Source organism: Hyperoodon ampullatus, assembly GCF_949752795.1.
Source record: "Hyperoodon ampullatus genome assembly, chromosome: 12".
Classification (NCBI taxonomy): Eukaryota; Metazoa; Chordata; class Mammalia; order Artiodactyla; family Ziphiidae; genus Hyperoodon; species Hyperoodon ampullatus.
Window position 1 is genome coordinate 68,443,867 of NC_136925.1, and position 23,157 is coordinate 68,467,023.

At 39.7% G+C, this 23,157-nt stretch overlaps 1 protein-coding gene across 1 annotated transcript; it reads right to left on the bottom strand.

The window, feature by feature from the left end:
- Positions 1-834: 834 nt before the first annotated feature.
- FUCA2 (alpha-L-fucosidase 2) lies at positions 835-22,764 on the bottom strand (the record flags this gene model as incomplete). Its single annotated transcript, XM_079716556.1, has 7 exons — positions 835-1,535; positions 3,182-3,290; positions 11,887-12,077; positions 12,322-12,532; positions 13,860-14,199; positions 17,198-17,385; positions 22,367-22,764. 7 exons carry the CDS (start codon positions 22,762-22,764, stop codon positions 1,395-1,397), a joined length of 1,578 nt encoding a protein of 525 aa, XP_079572682.1. The 3' UTR covers positions 835-1,394.
- Between the last annotated feature and the right edge of the window lie 393 nt (positions 22,765-23,157).

The following is a 23,157-nucleotide window of genomic DNA, read 5'->3' on the forward strand; positions in this document are numbered from 1 at the left end:
TTTTTCCTTAGTCTAGTGTTTGGGATCATGTAAATCTGTCTTTGTTGGACCTCTAATAAAATGTTACTTGGGATTTAGAACTCTTAAAGTACTTATTCATGTAAATACTGTGGCATGATTTCAAATTTTTGATAGTTGTAGAAACTTCAGCAATGAATAATTTTTTTAAGATTTTCAACTTCAAGATGATTTTAGAAAATAAATATGAATAGTATTTTATTTCCCTGTCTACTTGAAGCATTTATAGGGAACAATGAGATGTCTGCATTTGATTGATATGACAAAATGAAGCCTGTAGCACTTCAAATAAAGATCTAGCCACGTGGAACATCTTTTGTTAAGGGGAGTGAGTTCTTTGATCAGTGTTTCTTTAAATTTACATCAATATCAGTATTATTTTTGCTTCATTCTTAGGGAAGATCTGAATAGACTTCCTAATTTTCAGCTAGGTGTTCAATTTGCTTAAAAGTATATACAGGAAGTAAATTTATTAATTTAAATTGGACCTCAAATTAGCCCACCTACAAAAATAGGCCCATACCTCCAATCCCACACACTCACCTCCCCCTGCCAAAAAAACAACCTGAAAGAATATATACTAAAGTATTAGTAGTGGTGATCTTAACAGTGATTTTGCCTTTAAGCATTTCTGTATAATTTTAAATATCTATAGTGAACATATCAGTTTTATTACCAAGAGGGAAAAAAGACAAATTTTTTTATAAAAAGAAAATTACTGTAAGCATTGGAAATAAATATTAAGCCAAATTTATTATATACCTATGAACCTGTATTAGTCGGCTAGGGTTGCCATAATAAATACCACATATAGGATGGCTTAAACAACAGTAATTTATTTTCTCACAGTATTGAAGGCTGAAAGCCCAAGGTGTCAGCAGGTTTGGTTTGTCTTGAGGCCTCTGTCCTTGGCTTGCACATGGCCACCTTCTCACTGCATCCTTACATGGTCTTTCCTCCATATGCTTGCATCCGTGCTCTTCCTCTTCTTATAAGGACTCCAGTCATATTGGATTAAGGTCCCACTCTTATGACTTCATTTAACCTTAGTCACTTCTTTAAAATCTCCAAATACAATCACATTGGGGCTTAGGGCTTCAACACGTGAATTTGGCAGAAGACACGACTCAGTCCTTAACACCACCAATTCCTCACTACTCTGAAACAAAATCCCCACCTCTGAATCACAGGTGGAAATAAATTCAGTGTGAAGGGACGTCAATAGCAAAGTGCACTGGAGAGTTAAACCAGTTATGTGAGTAATTTAGGAAATTCTGGGCCAATTTTACATTTGCTTTCTCTGTATGCTACAATTATAGAAACCTGATACATTCTAGTCTTAGATATAACTGCATCAGGAAGCACTCTACTGCAAATCAGGTCACATGAGTTAGTGCTAGAGCCCAGCCCCATTTACAGGGCATCTGATGAACAGTTAGCTGAGGCAGTTCTACCATGATGCCATTTTGCTCCAAAGGAGTCCATTGAAGTGGCTGTCCATGTCCCAGTAGTTCAACCTGAAATTAAAAACATACACACAAATGTCTCCAAGTGTATCTCTGACTCCCTCACTTTATTGGGAAGGAGTGGTTGATATCTCTTAAAAAGCAATGTGGACAGGAGATTCATTTTTTACTTTTATTTAGTGGATTACAAGCTGTTTTAAAATGAGTGTATACATCTGTCTTGCTCCCATATTACTCTCAAAAGTGTGCAGGGGCTTCCCTGGTGGCGCAGTGGTTGAGAGTCCGCCTGCCGATGCAGGGGACACGGGTTCGTGCCCCGGTCCGGGAAGATCCCACATGCCGCGGAGCGGCTGGGCCCGTGAGCCATGGCTGCTGGGCCTGCGCGTCCGGAGTCTGTGCTCCGCAACGGGAGAGGCCACAACAATGAGAGGCCCACGTACCACCAAAAAAAAAAAGTGTGCAGGATTTGGGGAAGAATTGTAAAGATTGAATAGTGTCAGAGTAGAGAAAATTATTCTCAAACCAATCTGCACAACTAAGGCCTGCCCAGTTCTCACACAGAATGTTTGAAGAAAGGTTCAGCTTCCTTATCCAGCCACCATTCCCCCCCAGATGTTCCAATAACCTCCACTAATCAACAATACCTAACTGTGATCAATTATTACTGTAACTGTTCTATATTCTTCGTCTTATACAAGGTGAATTTAAATAAGTAGTTTTCTATATATCTGTGGTTATTTTGAACCAGAAAACTTTGCTTATCATGTAGAGTAATATAAAAACAAAGCCCATGAACTTTCAAATAACAGTATTAATGGCAACCAAAGAGAACATAAATAAAATAAAAAGATAATGTCATGCCCAGGACACTAAGCTGTAATTAAACATCAGATCTGAACTCTTATCTCCTTTTCTGCCTGATCAGCCACAAGTGTTAGAAATGAAATATGGAAAAATGATGCAAGGAAAAGCATTTGGACAATTCATATCCCAGAAAATTTTCAGTTTCTTAAAAATAATCTGTAAAATATATCAAAGTGAACTCAATGCCAGAGCTGATGGTTACAACTGTGAGATTAACCTTTAATTTTCCCCCAGTTTTTTGTGAACTTGAAATGGTAGGGCCATGATATCTCATAGTTATTCAGATGTGTTCTGGGGTGGGATGTCAGGGGAAGAATCTGGACTCCAGTTTTATGAAAAGAGTCATTTTGGATGCATGCAGTGAGCCTGAACAACATAGAATGACTGTGAAGAAGATATTTTAATTGATATGCATGGAGATAATAGAGCCGTTTTATAGGTTTGGTTTTCTGGGAAATGAAAGAAAACTTTCAAAGGTTTTTGCCAAACATTGCCATTGATGAAGTCCATTTTTAAATTACTCTTATGTAGTGGGAAGCAGCCGCAGAGCACAGGGAGATCAGCTCGGTGCTTTGTGACCGCCTGGAGGGGTGGGATGGGGAGGGTGGGAGGGAGGGAGATGCATGAGGGAGGGGATGTGGGAACAGATGTATATGTATGACTGATTCACTTTGTTATAAAGCAGAAACTAATAAAAAAAATAAAAATAAATTACTCTTATGAGGTATAAGAGGAACACATATAAGGCTCACCCTGAAGTTAAAAGTTACGTCTTCATCAGGTTATTCTAGTCAGCAAGTTAAAGGAGCAATAAAGACAAAATTCCTTGTTACCTCTGTTGCCCCCAGAGTAGCTTTGGGCTGACCAAGAACCAGCTGTCCTGATGTGGGCCATTTGAGAAACATGGCATAGACCAATTTGTTTTTAGGTTTGGATGTGTACCTGGTTAAAAGGGAAAAAAAAGCATAGTAATAGTTCTCATTATTTATGGGTCAGGTCTAGAATTATTTTACAGAGATACTTCCATTCAGTAAGTATTTACCAATGTTTTTATTAATAGAGTGAAGGAAAACTAGCCCGATGGTAGCTTAAAAAGCACCCAGAAGGGTTCTGATCCCAATTCCTGTGTATGTGTGTGGAGTGGGGGAGAAGTTCCCCACACCACCAAGCAATTCTCGGACACTAACTGTGTGTCCTACAATTCAACTCAGTTCTGACACCATCTACCCAGAGATAGTGTCAGATTCCACAGGTTAAGGATTTAGTCCTACAAGACTGCCCCCTCCCCAAATTCAGACACCAGTCACAAGTCCAGATTGTCACCTGGGCTTCTGACCCACAGGCTATAGATTGGAGCTTCCTATGACCCCCTCCTTGAGTTCAACTAATTTTCTAGAGCAGCTCACAGAATTCACAGAAATATTTTACTTTCTGGATTACAGGTCTATTATAAACGGATATATCTCAGGAACAGCCAGATGGAAGAGATGCACAGGGCAAGGTATGTGGGAAGGGGCAGGGAGCCTCCATGCCCTCTCCAGGTGCCCCCCTCTCCCTGTACCTCCACCAATCCAGAAGTTCTCTAAACCTCATCCTTGGGGTTTTTATGGAGGCTTCATTAGTCATTATTGATTAAATCAATGACCACTGATGATTGGTTCAACCTTCACCCTCTCACCCCTCCCTGGAGGCCATGGGTGGGACTGAAAGTTCCAACCCTCTAATAACATGGTCGGGTCTCCTGGCAACCAGCCCTCATCCTTTGGTAGTGTCCAAAATCAGCTCACTGACATAACAGAAGACACCTTTATGGCTCTCATCGCTTAGGAAATTCCAAGAGTTTTAGGAGCTCTGTGCCAGAAACGGAAAAAGACCAAATATATATTTCTTCTTATAAATCACAATTGTCACAGCACCTCTCTTCCCCACTTCCCCAGTGCTAAAAGGAAGTTATCGGAACAGAGATTTTTCTAGTACTACTCTTCTTCATCAGACTTCTCTCATGGAGCTGGAAACAGGTGGGGGAATGTGAGCAAAGAGCATAAGATTCAAGAATAGATGGCTTTCCACCTGATAATCAAATCTTCATATTCCTTCATTCAACAGGTATGTATCTGTCAACGCTGGGCCCAGTACCGTGCTTGGTGTTAGGGATACAATAGAAAACAAAACACACTTAGTTCTTGTTCTTGTAAAGCTTAGACTAGAGTGAGGGAGAGACACATCAGATAATCACACAAATAATATAGAAGTGTGAATTTTTATAAGCACTATGAAAGAAGAGGAAATTGAAAGATTATAACAAAGGCATCTTTTTAGGTTATACCATTAGCAAGAAAATGACATTTAATCTGAGACTTAAAGGATGAATGTGAGCAAAAGGGAAAAGGTAAGAAGAGTAAGGTCTAGACAAAGAAAACAGAATTCATTCATTTTTTCACTCAATTATTTGACAAATATTTATTGACATCTTAAAATGCTAATCACTGTTTCAGAGCTGGAGACATAGCATTGAACACAGTCCCTGTCCTCATGGAGCTTACATGTAGTGGAGAAAATAAGAATGAGCAAAAAATATATATATCAGATGATGATTAAATGTCACAGAGAAAACTGAAGCCCAGTAAGAAGAATAGAGCATGCTAGTGTAAAAATTAATAAACAGGAAGCTCAATTAAAATAGAGTCAGGAGACCAGAGAGGGGAGCTCCCATGCCCTGCAACAATAGCAGAGCCCACAGGAAGTAGGAAGCCTCCTCTTATTTCCTGGCAACAACTCAGCCAATGAAAAGCAATGGACTCTTTGTTTACTATGGCTTTCCCAACTTCCTTTTCCCCCCAGTAAAAGAGTTCTCCTTCCCTTGCTGTGCAGGGACTTGCATGTGGCTTGCCATGTTGGCAGACCCCAAATTACAATTCTTTGCTGATCCCAAATAAACCCACTTTTGCTGGAGAAATAACTGGCAGTCTATTTTAGGTCAACACTAGGTTGGCAACAAGGGATCTATGTGTTCTTTTAAATAAAATAGTCAAAAAAAAAACTACAGACCAATATCACTGATGAACATAGATGCAAAAATCCTCAACAAAATACTAGCAAACAGAATCCAACAGCACATTAAAAGGATCATACACCATGATCAAGTGGGGTTTATCCCAGGAATGCAAGGATTCTTCAATATACACAAATCAATCAATGTGATACACCATATTAACAAACTGAAGGAGAAAAACCATATGATCGTCTCAGTAGATGCAGAGAAAGCTTTGGGCAAAATTCAACACCCCTTTATGATAAAAACCCTCCAGAAAGTACACATAGAAGGAACTTACCTCAACATAATAAAGACCATATATGACAAACCCACAGCCAACATCGTCCTCCGTGGTGAAAAACTGAAACCATTTCCACTAAGATCAGGAACAAGACAAGGTTGCCCACTCTCACCACTATTATTCAAAATAGTTTTGGAAGTTTTAGCCACAGCAATCAGAGAAGAGAAAGAAATAAAAGGAATCCAAATCAGAAAAGAAGAAGTAAAGCTGTCACTGTTTGCAGATGACATGATACTATACATAGAGAATCCTAAAGATGCTACCAGAAAACTACTAGAGCTAATCAATGAATTTGGTAAAGTAGCAGGATACAAAATTAATTCACAGAAATCTCTTGCATTCCTATACACTAATGATGAAAAATCTGAAGTGAAAGTAAGAAAACACTCCCATTTACCATTGCAACAAAGAGAATAAAACATCTAGGAATAAACCTACCTAAGGAGACAAAAGACCTGTATGCAGAAAATTATAAGACACTGATGAAAGAAATTAAAGATGATACAAATAGATGGAGAGATATACCATGTTCTTGGATTGGAAGAATCAACATTGTGAAAATGACTATACTACCCAAAGCAATCTACAGACTCAATGCAATCCCTATCAAACTACCCCTGGCATTTTTTCACAGAACTAGAACAAAAAATTTCAAAATTTTTATGGAAACACAAAAGACCCCGAATAGCCAAAGCAATCTTGAGAAAGAAAAACGGAGCTGGAGGAATCAGGCTCCCTGACTTCAGACTATACTACAAAGCTACAGTAATCAAGACAGTATGGTACTGGCACAAAAACAGAAATATAAATCAATGGAACAGGACAGAAAGCCCAGAGATAAACCCACGCACATATGGTCACCTTACCTTTGATAAAGGAGGCAAGAATATACAATGGAGAAAAGACAGCCTCTTCAATAAGTGGTGCTGGGAAAACTGGACAGCTACATGTAAAAGAATGAAATTAGAACACTCCCTAACACCATACACAAAAATAAACTCAAAAGGGATTAAAGACCTAAATGTAAGGCCAGAAACTATCAAACTCTTAGAGGAAAACATAGGCAGAACACTCTACGACATAAATCACAGCAAGATCCTTTTTGACCCACCTCCCAGAGAAATAGACATAAAAACAAAAATAAACAAATGGGACCTAAAACTTCAAAGCTTTTGCACAGCAAAGGAAACCATAAACAAGACGAAAAGACAACCCTCAGAATGGGAGAAAATATTTGCAAATGAAGCAACTGACAAAGGATTAATCTCCAAAATTTACAAGCAGCTCATGCAGCTCAATATCAAAAAAACAAACAACCCAATCCAAAAATGGGCAGAAGACCTAAATAGACATTTCTCAAAGGAGATATACAGATTGCCAACAAACATAAAAGAATGCTCAACATCATTAATCATTAGAGAAATGCAAATCAAGACTACAATGAGATATCACCTCACACCAGTCAGAATGGCCATCATCAAAAAATCTACAAACAATAAATGGTGGAGAGGCTGTGGAGAAAAGGGAACCCTCATACACTGTTGGTGGGAATGTAAATGGGTACAGCCACTATGGAGAACAGTATGGAGGTTCCTTAAAAAACTAAAAATAGAACTACCATACGACCCAGCAATCCCACTACTGGGCATATACCCTGAGAAAACCATAATTCAAAAAGAGTCATGTACCACAATGTTCACTGCAGCTCTATTTACAATAGCCAGGACATGGAAGCAACCTAAGTGTCCATCAATAGATGAATGGATAAAGAAGATATGGCATATATATACAACGGAATATTAATCAGCCATAGAAAGAAACGAAATTGAGTTATTTGTAGTGAGATGGATGGACCTAGAGACTGTCATACAGAGTGAAGTAAGTCAGAAAGAGAAAAACAAATACCGTATGCTAACACATATATATGGAATCTAAAAAAAAAAAAAAAAAAAAGGTCATGAAGAACCTAGGGGCAAGACGGGAATAAAGACACAGATCTACTAGAGAATGGCTGTGACAAAGTGAGAGAGTGGCATGGACATATATACACTACCAAACGTAAAATAGATAGCTAGTGGGAAGTAGCCGCATAGCACAGGGAGATCAGCTCGGTGCTTTGTGACCACCTAGAGGGGTGGGATAGGGAGGGTGGGAGGGAGGGAGACGCAAGAGGGAAGAGAGATGGGGATATATGTATATGTATAACTGATTCACTTTGTTATAAAGCAGAAACTAACACACCATTGTAAAGCAATTATACTCCAATAAAAATGTTAAAAAATAAAAAAAAGATCAGAGGATTGTTAGGGGATTCTTTTGGCTCCTCTGTGTTTATACTAACCTCAAATTAAATATCTGTACATTCTGTCACATTAATTTAAATCTTCACTAAACTTACTTTGTTAAAAGGAATAGACAACTTGTTCTCAAGGCAAATCAGCGATGAAGGAAACAGAAAAAATCATAGACCTTCTGATTCTATAGACTGATTCCTTACTGATTTGGAGACAAACTTCAAATTTTAAAGAATTATTTTGCGCCATGTTAGATATCATAATCACTCTCACATTTGGTAGTCTGAAGCAATTTTAATTTCTTAAACCAATGGCATTGCTGGAAATTTCCTGACCCCTAAATTTTAAAATGTGTTCATTTATTCAAAAATTATCTATTTGTGACTACAATATAGCTGGAACTCTCTTAAGTTCTGGGTGTACAGCAATAAAGAAGAAAGTCTACATGCCAAAAAATAAAAATAAAAATAAAAATAAATAGAATAGTCAAGAAAGACCTCTTTGAGGAGGTGGCGTTGAGGAGACCTGAAGGATGTGAGGGAGAACCACGTGAGCAGAGGAAGAGAGAACAGACGTCCCAGTGCAGCAGTATGCTTGGCCTGTTGATAGAACAGCAAGGAGGGCAGAGTGACTGAAGGAGAGGAAGTGAAGGATAGCATGATAGCCAGTGAGATCACAGAGACAACAAGGTGCTCGTTTTTATAGGCCTTATAAGCCTTTGTAAGTCCTGGATTTTTCTCTAAGACTGGAAGCCGCTGGAAGAATTTGAGCATGGAGTGTCATAACCTGACTTATTATTTAAAAGGTTTTGTAGCAGATAGATTAAAGGAGCACAGATGGAAATAGATCAGACAAGAAGCTACTGAAATAATCCAGGGGGGAAACGATGGATACTAACAGGAAGAGGGTTGCCACAGAGAGGATAAGAAGTGGTCAGATGCCAGATATATTTCAAAGATATAATGAATTTACTGTTGGATTGGCTGTGGGATGTAAAAGAATGGGAAGTTAAGGACTCCAAGGTTTTGGGCCTGACAAGCACCTAAAGGATGAAGTTGCCATTAACTGAGATGGGGGAGACTGTGGGTGGAGCTAATTTAGAGCGAAATTTTAAGGACCTAAGTTTTGGACACAACAGGTTTAAGATGCTTTAATTTTAAGTGGAGACGCTGACTAGGAAGTTGAATATATGAGTCTGGAGTTTAAGAAAGATGATTGCACTGCAGAGGTCATCAGTATGGCATTTAAAGCCCTGAAAATAGATGAGATCACCTGGGGAATTAAGATAAAGAATAGAAGTCCAAGGGGCTGAGCCTCAGGGCACTTCAAGGTTTAGTGGTCAGGGACTTGAGATGGAACCAGCAAAGGAGACTAAGAAGGAATGGCCAACAGGCACAGTGAAGACAGAGACAGCCATCACCTGGGGCAAATGCTGACAGTAAGCTCAGGTAATAGGGACCGGGACTGACCCAGTGAGGGAGAGGTTCCTGTGGACCTGGATGACAGTGATTTTATAGAATGTGGGGTGGAAGTCTGACCAGAGTGAGTTTAAGAGGAAAACTGGAAGGCTTCCCTGGTGGCGCAGTGGTTGGGAGTCCGCCTGCTAATGCAGGGGACACAGGTTCAAGCCCTGGTCCAGGAAGATCCCATGTGCAGTGGAGCAACTAAGTCTGTGCGCCACAACTAGTGAGCCTGCACTCTAGAGCCTGTGCGCCACAACTACTGAAGCCCGCGTGCCTAGAGCCTGTGCTCCACAACAGGAGAAGCACCGCAATGAGAAGCCTGCGCACTGCAGCAAAGAGTAGCTTCTGCTCACCGCAACTAGAGAAATCTGCGTGCAGCAACGAAGACCCAACACAGCCAAAAATATAAATAAATAAATAAATAAATATTTTTTTTTAAAAAAAGGAAAACTGGAGCAAGAAACTGGAGATAGCAAGTAAAAACCATTCTTTCAAGATGTTCTACTATAAAGGAAAGTAGAGAAATGGGAAAGTAGCTGGAGATCTAAGTAGGATGGAAAGAGTTCAAGATGAAAAAAAACAAAACAGGTTTTTATGCTGATAGGAAAGGATCTAACAAAGAGGGGAAATTGAAGATGAGGAGCAAACGGGGAGAATTGCTAGAACAACATCCTTGAGTGGATAATCTGGGATGGGATCCAGGATACAGGGGTTTGCTTTAAAGCCAAAAGTGAGAGCATTTGACATTGTGTGTGTGTGTATTTCTAGTCACATTTAGCTACACAGGGGCAGACATGGAATAAGTAGAGCTGAGTTTAATCAAAGCTGAGTTTTAATGAGTACGACAGAGGGAGAGAGAGTTAAGGAGTTGAGGGTGGATGCACTGACTGGAGTGATGCATAGAATCTGACCTGGATAAGGAAAAAGAAAAGACATGAGAGGGTTGAGGCAGGAGGAAGAGAAAAAGTGACAGAATCAAAGACGGCAGATCCCTTTGGAAGCTGAAGTGAGCTAAAATATAAGAGGTGGGAGTTAGACAATGGAATGCTTCAGACTGAGAGCATAGAAGGAGTACAATTATTGGAAATGCAAGGTCTAAGGTACGACCAACAGAAGGGGAAAGGATCCCTAGAAGGGAGGAGGTACGGGAACTGAGGGGCCAGCAAATTAGAAGAGCTGTGAATATAGACATTAAAATCACTAAGAATTATGTGAAGAGTAGTTCTAGGGACAGGGACAGTGAGCCAGGGCTAAAATGTCAAAGGATTTCAAGGATAGGCCTGGGAGTCTAGATAGTTATCTAAAGATGCAGCAAGGAGGGGAAGCACACGCGATGAACCTGCGGGGAGAGCTCCTCTGGTGAGGCAGGGATAGCAGGCCGCTGGGCTCGGTGCAGTGGAGCCAGGCTACGGCTTTATAGGTCTTGCTAATAAGTAGTTTGGCTTTTATCTTTACTTATTGAAAGAAAATGTAATGGAATAATGGTTAACCATTGTCAAATCCCAAATCAGACACCCTCATAGTCAAATAATAAACACAGAAGCAAATTCTAAAACCCAATTTAAACTAGCCTCTGTAAAATGAAAGATTGGTTGAGCTCTTATTGCGGCTTCTCCCAGACCCAGCATTCTAAAATTCTATCGTCAGTTGCTTCTGTGTAGACTGCCTTACTTTATTTTCTTCAATGAACTGACAATTTGTTTTAAGTCATAAGTTCAAGGAGGATTATTCAGTCTAATCTTTTGATATATACTTGATCAGGCTGTACTCGCTTTGGTGGCAACACAAGGTGAATTTTTAGAGCTTCACTAATACTACTCTTATTTATATATGTTAAGACCGCACATCAGAAACCACCATATTTGCAGAGTCTGACCCATTGGCCCATAGAACTTTCCAAAGCTCAGACAGAACCTGCGGCAAGGCTTTTATAGGAGATACTAGTTTAAAGAAAAGTTAGCCAGTTAAGATAATTTTAAAGAAACTTCAGGTTTAGATTTATTAGAATAATAGGAACAAGGTACAAGATTTTTAATCAATTTAAATAATGCTGTTATTTTTGCAGATTTTTAATATTTTTTCTGCCCTTCCGCACCTCCTGCTAATTTGATGCGATGTAACACCTGCAAAAGTTAGAATTTACCTGACTAAACCAGAAGTCTCTTTTGGATTAACCACTCAGCATTTTTTTTTCATCTTTCTGAATGGCCTACAATTTTTGTAAGAGCTGAATATTTTTCCCTGAAATCTGTCCACTGTTTGGAGGAATCTAGAGATGATTTCAGCTCAATTTGATAAATAATGTGTTTTAAAATAAGCTAATTTCTTCTAGAGTAAGTAAAGAAAGTGTTTTGTGTAGGTGGGCATTCATCCCATTTCCTTTATTTTACTTTTCTCTTTACCTCTGAGAAATGTTAAATACCTTCCTCTATCTAATAGTACTTACCATACATCTGGGGTGACAGTGTCATTCTGGGATCTCCAAGCATGGGTGTCATAGATGGCTTCTCCATTGACTTTTAGCCAGGTCCCCATTTGCCTTAATCGCTCCTCAAAAATTGCAGAAATGGTGCCATCTTTTGTGGGCCCAATATTCATCAAAAGATTTCCTCCACATGAAACTGTTTCTACAAGTTGCTAAAAAATTAAGAATAAATAGAGTTCTTAGAGAAAGAAAACAATTCCATCCTGAATGTGTTAACATGTGGTATTTATGGACTTAGACATATATATATAGTCACTATCTAGGAGAACACACATAGAAAAAAGAGTAATGTTCTGTGTTATAGACCATTGAGCTATACAATTTAGAAAAAATAATTCTCATACACCTACACTATTACAAGTGTTACCATAATGGTCACCAGACATTTTACTGTACCTTCACCAATTCTTCAATTGTAAGATAGTCAGAGATTCCAGCATTCCTCCTATAGCCCCAGGAAAACTTGTCTATTGTCATGCAGTTTTCCCATTTATGTGGCAAAAGATGTCCTGGGTTATAACGATCACTGCAGGTATAGTAGCCACCGTGCTTACAGATGCTACCAGCTCCCCAACGGTCATTGGTGACCACTGTGTCCCGAACTGGGCTGAAATGAAAAGGATATTTTTTAAAAACAAAAAGAAAAAATTTTTACACAAAACAGTGTCACTGAAAAGAGGTCTGACTGAAATCCACTCCTGGAAAATAACCATAGTGGAATATAATACAAAGCCCACGGTTTTGAAGTCAAATAGACCTGGGGAGATTGTAGTCCTGGCCTGTCACTTTCTAAGCTCCCTGTCCTACAGCAGGTTACCTAACTCTTCTGAATAATCAATTTCCTCATCTATTATTAGAACAGAACTAATTTATGTAAAACACCTAGCCTAGTGCCCAGCACACATAGCACTTATAAGAGTATTTTACTATTATTTGAAGGTTCTCCTCCCTGCCCCCCTATTGTGAATGGCAGCTAAAGTTGAATTTACAGTCAAGACATTCCTCTCACCTATGACTGAATAATCTCCTACATATATTCTAGCCTTTCTTTCTCTTACAATTGTGCCTAATATTGAAAAATCTCAGGAAAGTTGACTGTTACCATGGAATTCACTGTGGCATGAAATATCCCCACTACATTATTCATCATAGCAGTTGGTACCTCCTGCACTTCTCCACTTAGAGGGGATCGTTTGGTTCACAGATTGAAGTGGAGGGTTCCCCATATTTCCTTTTGGAAGGAGTACCTAGAGAAACTGCAGTTACATATCAAGAGCTCTCCAGAGTATTTGTATGTGTGCCCTTTGTGGGCCCAGAGAACACAAGCAGGACACTCCCTGACCTCCTAGCATGATACCAAGTACTTTCTAGTTACAAATATAAATTTGGTCCATATAGTGTAAGCCTTATAAAGGAGCTCAGTCAGAACTTCCTGTTCTAATGGGGTAGCTTGGAACATGCAAGAAAGCAAGAGGAGAGAACAGGAAGAGGTGAAATGCCGACGATGAGGGAAAAGAGGAGACAGACAAGGGTCACATTGAGCAGCAAAGATTATCAAATGTATGAGGATGAAAAGAAGCAATTAGAGGAATTGAAAAGCACATCAACAGAAACAGTGATGAATAAATAGAGTTGTCCCAGAATAGGAGATGAAAATGAGGACCCACAAAATTAATGTCTTCAAAGTTCTTGATTCTGTGATGTTTAGTCTGATTTCAAAATCAGACTATTGAGTTGTATTTGACTCCTGATTTGTAACTCTTGATTATTCTGAGTAAATATTGATATATCTAATGAGCATTATTTACAATGATTTCTTCCCCCATGCCACAAATAAGCCTGAAAGGACATATTTCAAGAAGCAAGGGAATTAAAATGTTATACATGTATTAGGAATGTTTAAGGTCACAACAGCAATCTAATAACCCACACACCTCTCATTGTACAACCATGCTAGGAAGACTGTGCTGTTCCAGTAGGTATCTGGGGCCCCTCCATCGCCATCTGACCACAGGACCTCAGGCTGATACTGGTTCACTAACTCATAGAGCTCGGGCAGCATCTTAGACAGTGGATATTGTTGTTTCTGGAATGAGCTGGATTCATCCTCAAGGAAGAGCGGATGAAACCATTCAAAAAGGGAATAGTACAGTCCAAAGCGCAGGTCAGTCCTGGTCCTAATGGCTACTGCAAGTTCCTTGACAGTGTCCCTCTTCGGCCCCTCATCTACAGCATTCCAGTTCCACGAATACTCTGAGCCCCACAAGGTGAAGCCTGAAACATTATATTAAAAAGCTTGTAAGCATATCAATTGTTTTAGTAAATTTCCACATATACAAACACCAAAACAAATTACATAGGGGGAATTCCCTGGTGGTCCAACGGTTAGGACTCTGAGCTTTCACTGCCAAGGGCATGGGTTCGATCCCTGGTTGGGGAACTAAGATACCACAAGCTGTGCAGTGCAGCCAAAAAAAACAAAAAGAAAGCTTTCAAATTACATAGGCAGTACACATAATATATAAATCACTGTTTCTACAAACAACTGCTTTATGACAATTTTTTTCCATAGTATACATTTTGCTTTCATACAAGAAACAAATGAGAATTTAAACAAGGTAGAACCAAGATTTTTAAAAGCAACTCTCAGGGTTCCCCATAAAGTCTGTATAGTCTGATCTATCTCCTGTGTTCTCCCTCCTAGACTATAAGCTCCTTGAGGGACAGCATCATGTCTGCAGTGTTCCCTGCTATATCCTCAGCCAATGGCTAGCACAGGGTCTAGCACAAAATCAGCAATCAACATTAGCGATCACAGCTAAGACAGGAACATCTTCCATATCTACCATGCTAAACAATGACTATTACTACTTACAGTGCAGATCCTGAGATGCACTCCTGCAAGATTCTTATTTGTCTTCTAAACGAAAAATTAAAGTATATTCCCTGGTTTTAGGATTATTTATTTTATTATAGTATGATTCTTAGAACACTGGTGTCCATGTATAGCAGTAAGTCTCCTTTACCCTCATTATTCATTTTACCAAGGTGGGGGTGGGGTACTAGTCCCCAGTAGTTCTGTACTTCGCAATGTACCCACCATTTGTAATCTCATCCTACTCTAAAATCATAAGCTTGGATGTCGTGCTTTAAATTACCTAAAAGTGAATTACCTACCAACTAAATAGGTAAGAAGAATGTCTGCCTTTACATAAGCACTTTGAAATAATTCACATTTTAAAAGGAATTTGCATTTAGATTGCTGGTTCTATATAAAAACCATAGAAGCCCTATATAAACTGAAATACTTAAGAAATAATAAAAAAAAGCCTCAAAATGTTTAGTTGGTACCTAGGAACATAAGTACATTGTTGCTGTCCCACTAAAATCTAAAAGAATCTTTGAGAACAGACATAAGTAAGGTGCTTTGGTGCAACACTTAACTCTTGTAAATTAGGACAAGACTAAGATGGACACACTCTGGATTCATTTTGAAGAAGCTTTTTAAAGAGCTCACACTGGTTCTAAAGATGTTTGTGGTAAGCTTCAAAGCATTGCTGATGATATTTAAAGTCTTATTCAAAATGTTTCAACTTGACCCTAATGTCTGGTGGTGCTAAAAGCACATGGGTATTCGGTTCAGTAGCACCACCAGAAGCTCACACAGTGGTCTTCCCGCCTAGCCAGGCTCAGCAGGGTCTCTCCCATAAGCATGAAAACTTCCAACAATATGAGTCCTAGAGAGTTGATAAATGTGGGCTATATCATCTGTCCTTACAATGTGATTAAGATTGTTTTGTTTTGTTTTGAAATAAGCTCACTATATAATACTTTGTACCATACAGCTTGGAGAAGTTCCTAGGCATCAGGAAATCAACATGTACACAAGCAAATACGCTTTATAAATATCCATCTCAGCCTGAGAAACATCTATAGGAGAAAATCATTAAGCCACTAGAATGTGGCCAAAGGGAAAAATATTCTAAGGTAATTCCTTATTTTGGGTTTTGGTTCTTCCCTTCTAATCCCCTACCCAGCCCTGGGGAAAATAACGAGGCAAAATTTTTTATTCCAAGGCAAAGATGGTTATGCAAACAAATTGTCTAATTATTAACATGCTGTTGGAACAATAATAATTTGCTGATGCTTCCTTGATCTTATAGATACTAGAATGGTAATGGGTGGAGTCTATCTTATTAGTGGAAGATCACTATGATGGTAATTTTATGTGTCAACTTGATAGGGCCACTGAGTGCCCAGATATTTGGTTAAACATCATTCGGGATATGTTCCTGAAGGTGTTTCTAGGTGAAATTAACATTTGAATAGGTAGACTGAGTAAAGCAGACTGCCCTCCCCAAGTGGGTGGGCCTCATCTAGTCCCCTGAAGGCCTAAACAGAATAAAAGGCTGATTAAGAAAGAATTCTTTTCTCTGCATGTCTTTGAGCTGAGACATCAGTCTTCTCCTGCCTTTGCACTCATACTTGGACAGGAACCTAAATCATCCACTCTCCTGGTTCTCAGGCCTTTGGACTCAGACCGGAACAATACAACTGGCTCTCTTGGGTCTAGACTTCTCAGCCTCCATAGTTGCATGAGTCAGTTTCTTATGATAAACCTCTTCCTATATATTATACTGCCTATTAGTTCTGTTTCTCTGAAGAACCCTAATACAACCACTGTGTTTCCTTTACATATTCTTCTACCATCTCTGATATTTCTGGGCACCATTACAGCTCCATAATCCTGTTCCTTCCAGGTGACCTGTGTCATTTTCATCACTAGCAAACTGTCCTCAATTGGGCCATATAAGAGTTGGCCAAAAGCACAACCTTGTATGTCGGTCATGATGCAAAACTACAGCAAAATAATCCCCTGGGTGCCTTCCCAGAATGCATTACAGAGGTGGAAAGAAAGGAAGAATGCAATTCCAAGTGTAAACTTTGACCTGCAACCCACTTCCCACTTCAAATAGCTTCAAATCAAATCTTGGATTACTTGGAAATTGTTAAATATGCATATAACAAAATGTGATCAGTTTCCATTTTTTCTCTGTCATGTGGAGGGTATGATCTTTCTGCATACATAATGCTTCTTAACTGGGTGGAACACATGGTCTCTTAAGTTGCAGGCAAATGTCAATAGCCACTTATGATTGCTCCTAAGAGAAAACTCTGATTTCATGTGGATGACCTTGCTTTAATTTCTTGTTCCAAAAGAACTACTTTATATTTCATAACCACTGTGAGTTTTTGCAAATGTTGTACTTACCTTCATGGTGTTTGGAAGTTAAGACAACATATTTGGCACCAGAAGCCTGTAAAATATCTGCCCACTGGTTTGCATAAAAAAATTTTGCTGTAAATAGTGGTCCAAAATCTGCATATGTGAAATCAGGAGGGTAATTATTTTTCATAAAGTCCACATAACTTGGTAACTTTTCCTTTTGCCAATACCACCTAAGGGGATGAAGGAAACAGCATATAAGCAGCATTCACATAGACATCTGAAATATAGCTATCCCTCAGTATCCATGGGGGATTAGTCCCAGGAGCCTCAGCAGATACCAAAATCTGTGGGTGCTCAAGTCCCTTATATAAAATGGCATAGTACTGGGTTGGCCAAAAGTTCATTCGTTTTCTTCTGTAAGATGGCTCTAGTATCACTTGTCTTTAACTTCATTCAAAACAATTAGATTGTATTGTGACAGCTGTCATAACAGCGTGCATTTAAAAAAAAACTTATCAAAATTGGTGAATTTTTGTGTAAACATTTTAATATTAAAGATGGAAGGAAAAAAGCAACATTTTTGGTATATTATGCTTTATTATTTCAAGAAAGGTGAAAAAACGACTGAAACACAAAAAAAGATTTGTGCAGTGTATGGAGAAGGTGCTGTGACTGATTGAACGTATCAAAAGTGGTTTTCGAAGTTTCATGCTGGAGATTTCTCGCTGGACGATGATCCACTCTCAGGTAGACCAGTTGAAGTTGATAGTGATCAAATCGAGACATTAATTGAGAACAATCAACATTATACCACACGGGAGATAGCCGACATACTCAAAATATCCAAATCAAGCGTTGAAAATCATTTGCACTTGGTTATGTTCATCGCTTTGATATTTGGGTACCACATAAGTTAAGCGAAAAAAACCTCTTGACCATATTTCCACATGAAATTCTCTACTTAAACATTAAGAAAATGTTCCGTTTTTAAAACAAATTGTGATGGGCAATGAAAAGTGGATACTGTACAATAATGTGGGATGGAAGAGATCGTGGGGCAAGTGAAATGAACCACCACCAACCACACCAAAGGCCAGTCTTCATCTGAAGAAGGTGATATGTATATGGTGGGATTGGAAGGGAGTCCTCTATTATGAGCTCCTTCTGGAAAACCAAGCGATTAATTCCAACAAGTACTGCTCCCAATTAGACTAACTGAAAGCAGCACTCGACGAAAAGCGTCTGGAATTAGTCAACAGAAAACGCATAATCTTCCATCAGGATAACACAAGACTACACGTATCTTTAATGACCAGGCAAAAACTGTTACGGCTTGGCTGGGAAGTTCTGATTCATCCGCCGTATTCACCAGACATTGCACCTTCAGATTTCCACTTATTTTGGTCTTTACAAAATTCTCTTAATGGAAAAAATTTGGATTCCCTGGAAGACTGTAAAAGGCACCTGGAACAGTTCTTTGCTCAAAAAGATAAAAAGTTTTGGGAAGATGGAATTATGAAGTTGCCTGAAAAATGGCAGAAGGTAGTGGAACAAAACAGTGAATATGTTGTTCAATAAAGTTCTTGGTAAAAATGAAAAATGTGTCTTTTATTTTTACTTAAAAACTGAAGGAACTTTTTGGCCAACCCAGTCAGCCAATACAGTCAGCCCTCCATATCCACAGTTTGGGCATCTGTGGATTCAAGCAACCATGGATGAAAATTTCCATCTGAGGTTGGTTGAATCCAGAGATGTGAAATCCTCGACTATAGAGGGCCAAGTGTATATTTATTGAAAAAAAATCCACATAAAAGTGGACCAAACCTGTGTCGTTCAAGGGTCAACTGTAACTGCCCCAGCTCCCTTTACTAAATCCCCCTTACTCACATATTACCAAGATTCTCTTCCTCACTTGGCCATTTAGTTTGACTTCACCTTAAAGAAAGCTTATGTAAACTTCCATAGTTTTCCATCTATCCCTCTGTGAACTCCACTCAGCTCATCAACCTGAACATTCTAGACAACACAGCCACCCATTTGCTCTTAATTCTTCACTTTTAAATTGCAACATGTAGTATCTTTACATAGTTAGGCCTTTGTAACGTAAGTGATGAAGGCTTCAAAAAAAGACAAAGCGCATAAAGCGTAACACAAATGTATTATACTCACTAGCAGAGAACAAGTGGGGGAAGAGATGACAGTAAAATTGAAAACAACATCGAAAACGTAATTTTTAGATAAACATGGCAGTAATCTTATGCTCATGAAATAGATGCAGGCCCCATCTCTGACCCATCTTCTACTCTTCCTTCCACCACTCCTTTCATAAGAGTGTTTCTAAGGGATGAGTAAATTCATAATCAGCATTACATCCCCAAGGATGATCAGGAGGTTCATCCCACTGAGAAGCCTTCACTGAAGGACATAATATGTCACAGGCACTATTCTTTACCTGCCCAAGGGTCAGATACATACTTTCCCAGTTTCCATCACACCTACCACATGGACACCTGACCCATGCTGGCCAATGGAACTTGAGGGGAAGCCAACTTGGGAGATCCTGGGAATGGTTTCCTCTCTAATAGAAAGAGATACAACTTGCCTTTGGACAAGGTTGTATGAAGTGATGCCTGTCCACCATCATGTGACCATGACAGGACAAGTCAACAGGCTGAGGATGTCAGAAAGAGCTTAGGTCTTTGATTTCATCAATGAGCCAACTACCTCTAAATTTCTCATTATGTAGAGTAACAAACCCCTATTGTTAAACCTTTTTTTTGGGTTTTCTATACCTTGAAGTGAAAGTATCCTAATTGATCCATGATGCATTTTTACCTTTTAAATCGAACTACAAAAGAGAAACTGGGACAGTCAGAAAGTTAAAAGATAAGAGATTTCTATTTTTTCCTAACACATCTAATTTGAACCTGCATTCTCTATTATAGTCTAGAGTCACTTCTCAAAGTTCATACTAATAGAGATGAGAAGAGGCACTTACAGTAAACAGCCCATAATTTATATTTGGTTTTTAACTGCCATTAAGGACAGTCAGATATGCCCATCTCTACTGTTGATGGCTACAGGTCAAATTGGGGTGGGGAGCAGAGATTTAGAGGGGACACAAAGGGAAACTATAGATAATTAAAGAAACTTCCACAGTGTTATTGCACTTCCAGACCATCAAAAATATACTCTGTTTTGTATGAGAATTATCTTTATTGTTCTAGGTCAAAACAAACAACTTTGTGTTCATTTGTAGAAAATAAAAAGTTAACCATTACAAAGAATAAGATGACTCAAAACTAGCTGTTTTGCACAGAGCACTAGTTTCAATTAACAAACATCAAATCCTCTCCCAGCACCAAATGTATATTTACCTAATCTTCCCAGTTGAACAAAATGGCAAATTAAAGTATAATTTATTATATCTTAAGAGGAAAAAATCTGTTAATTGATGTACCTTGCTAACCTGAAACATTTCAAAAATAAACTCAAAATGCCTCACAGCACAAAACTTGCAAAGAAAGATTTATAACATCCTGAAGCAAATATATTTGGTAATACAAGTTATGGGAAGAAAGAGTCCCTTGGTTTTTAAGTTGATTTCAAAAGAGTATATGAATAGTACTCCATAGTTTATACAGTTCTTTTACATCAACTGGCCTAACTGAATAAGAAAAGTTACTGGTTGCAGAAAGCCAGTCTCTTTATAGAAAGTGGTACAATGTTTATAGTGTAACGTTAATACAATATAGTTTATACTCTGTATTGTATCTGCCAACTAAAAATTGTCACTTGCCATCTGCCTCTACAAGGATTAAGTCACTAGCCACCATAGTCACTGACCTTCATCACACCCTGGAAGGAGTTCAGGGTGGAGATCAGGAATGAGGCACTCTGTGCTCTGGGAAAAACTGGCAGAACAGGCCTTCAGATAATTAGATATTTTCAGGAGAAGATTTTATGAGCCCAGATTCTTGCATCTTCTCATATCTAGAAAAGCACTAAAATCATAAGGGAGACATCTGCTCCTCGTGACTAGCAGTAACCTTCTGCCAAAACGTGTGCTTGATTGCACGTATCCCCCTTCGCCAGAGTCACATATATACTGATCTCTCCCCCCAACCTCTTCAGAGCAGCTCCTCAGAGCTCTCTGAGAGGCTGTCTCCCAAGCTTCAGTTCTCATTTTGCCCCAAATGAAACTTAATTCACAACTCTCAATAGGGCATTTTTTTTCAGTTGACATATCTAACATATATTGTATATATTAAATGTGTTGTACACTATGTATATAGTATAAAGCAGGTTTAAATACTCATTGTTTATTTTCTTATTTCACTAGGAATATATTATATTTGTATTATATATATATATATGTATTATATATATATATATATATATATATATATATATATATATACACACACATATATACCATTTCTATCTTGAAGAACTTAAAATACCTGAGGTATTTAATCAGGAACGTATGTGAGACACTTCAAAGTTGTAAGGGATTACGTGCACATTTTTACAATAGATCTCAAGGTAAAATCTAAAGAGCAATTTTTTGTGCGGCACTTTCCACATAGTGGTCTATTAATAATTGGGTTTTTTTAGGGTAAACATTCTAGAACTTTTTGTTTGTTTCTTGAGCCACACGTGGTAACATTTTAACATTAAAGAGTCAGTGAATGCCCAAAGGAACAGAAGTCTCACATACCCATGAAATTATGTTTAAACCATACTTCATGGCAGCACAACTAAAAATTGACAGGTAGCAGTAGAACAGCGATGGGACAAGGTGTCTGATTCTCTAAGGACAAGGACGGCAGTTTAGGCCCAAGCTTCACAATATGACCCCACACAGTCGATTACTTTTCTGCTGTCTTAGTCATTCGGTGGCTACACAGTGATAACTACAACTTGATAAGTGCAGCTATCAAGAAGCTGAGAAACCAGAGTCACATCTGTTGTCTGACAACTCTTGCAGTCACAGTCACACGGAAGAAAAATTCAGTGTTCACCCAGCACGAACCACTTAACACAGTAAATTATTCATTTAACACCCGGAAATGCTAAACACCGCTAAAACAGCGGGAGGTGAAACTGACTGGGGGCAAAACAAACCGGCATAGGCTGGCATCTGGGTCGTGGCTGGAGGCCAGTGGGGTGCAAAGCGGGGTCAGAGGAGACGGAGGGAGGTGCGCTCACCAGAACCATTCGCTCCCGAAACTGGGCACAGAGAACACGCCCCAGTGGATGAAGATGCCGAACTTGGCCTGGTCGAACCAGGCGGGCAGCTGGCGGGCATCCAGGGACTCCCAGGTGGGGTCGAAGCGCGCGGCGCCGCCAACTGGACCCGGCGGCAGCAGCAGCAGCAGCAGCGGGAGTACGAGCCCAGGCAGCTTCGGGGACCTCATGGCTCCGCGCCCGCCGTCCTGCCCCCACGCCCGCGGTCTCCTGAGCCCTCGTCCTTCCGGGTCCCTGGCTGAGTACGAGCCGCCAAGGTCACCTGACCAAGCTGTCCTAGGAGGAAGGCACCCTCCTCTCTGGGATGGGAGTGGCCGCGGTCCCGGCGCCGGAACAGAATGATCCCAGGAGGCCTGCATCGCTCACTTGCAAAACTAAGGACGCCAGTATTACCCCAAAGCCAGCCCTGAGGCTGCTCAGCTAAGCCTCCTAGTCAATCCGCTTGGGGGAGAAAAAACGAGTCTGGTTCAGGGACCTGTGGGAGCACCTCTCCCCTCAACCGGCAGGATCCTTCTAGAAACCGCCGGAGAAGACACCGAGAGACCAGCCTGGGTGGAACCGTGGACCTGGATCCCAAGGCGGGAACCTCAGCCAGGTCATCCAGTCCCTCCCTGGCCGGTGGCACCGAAAAACCCAGATCCTTCTCAGCCTCTGCATTTTACACCCCTCTCCCACTCCCCAGGGTCCTGGGTGTGTTTAGAACTGTGGCTGTCAACCTGGAGTCTGTATCAGGTGAAATTCCAGGAGTTTGC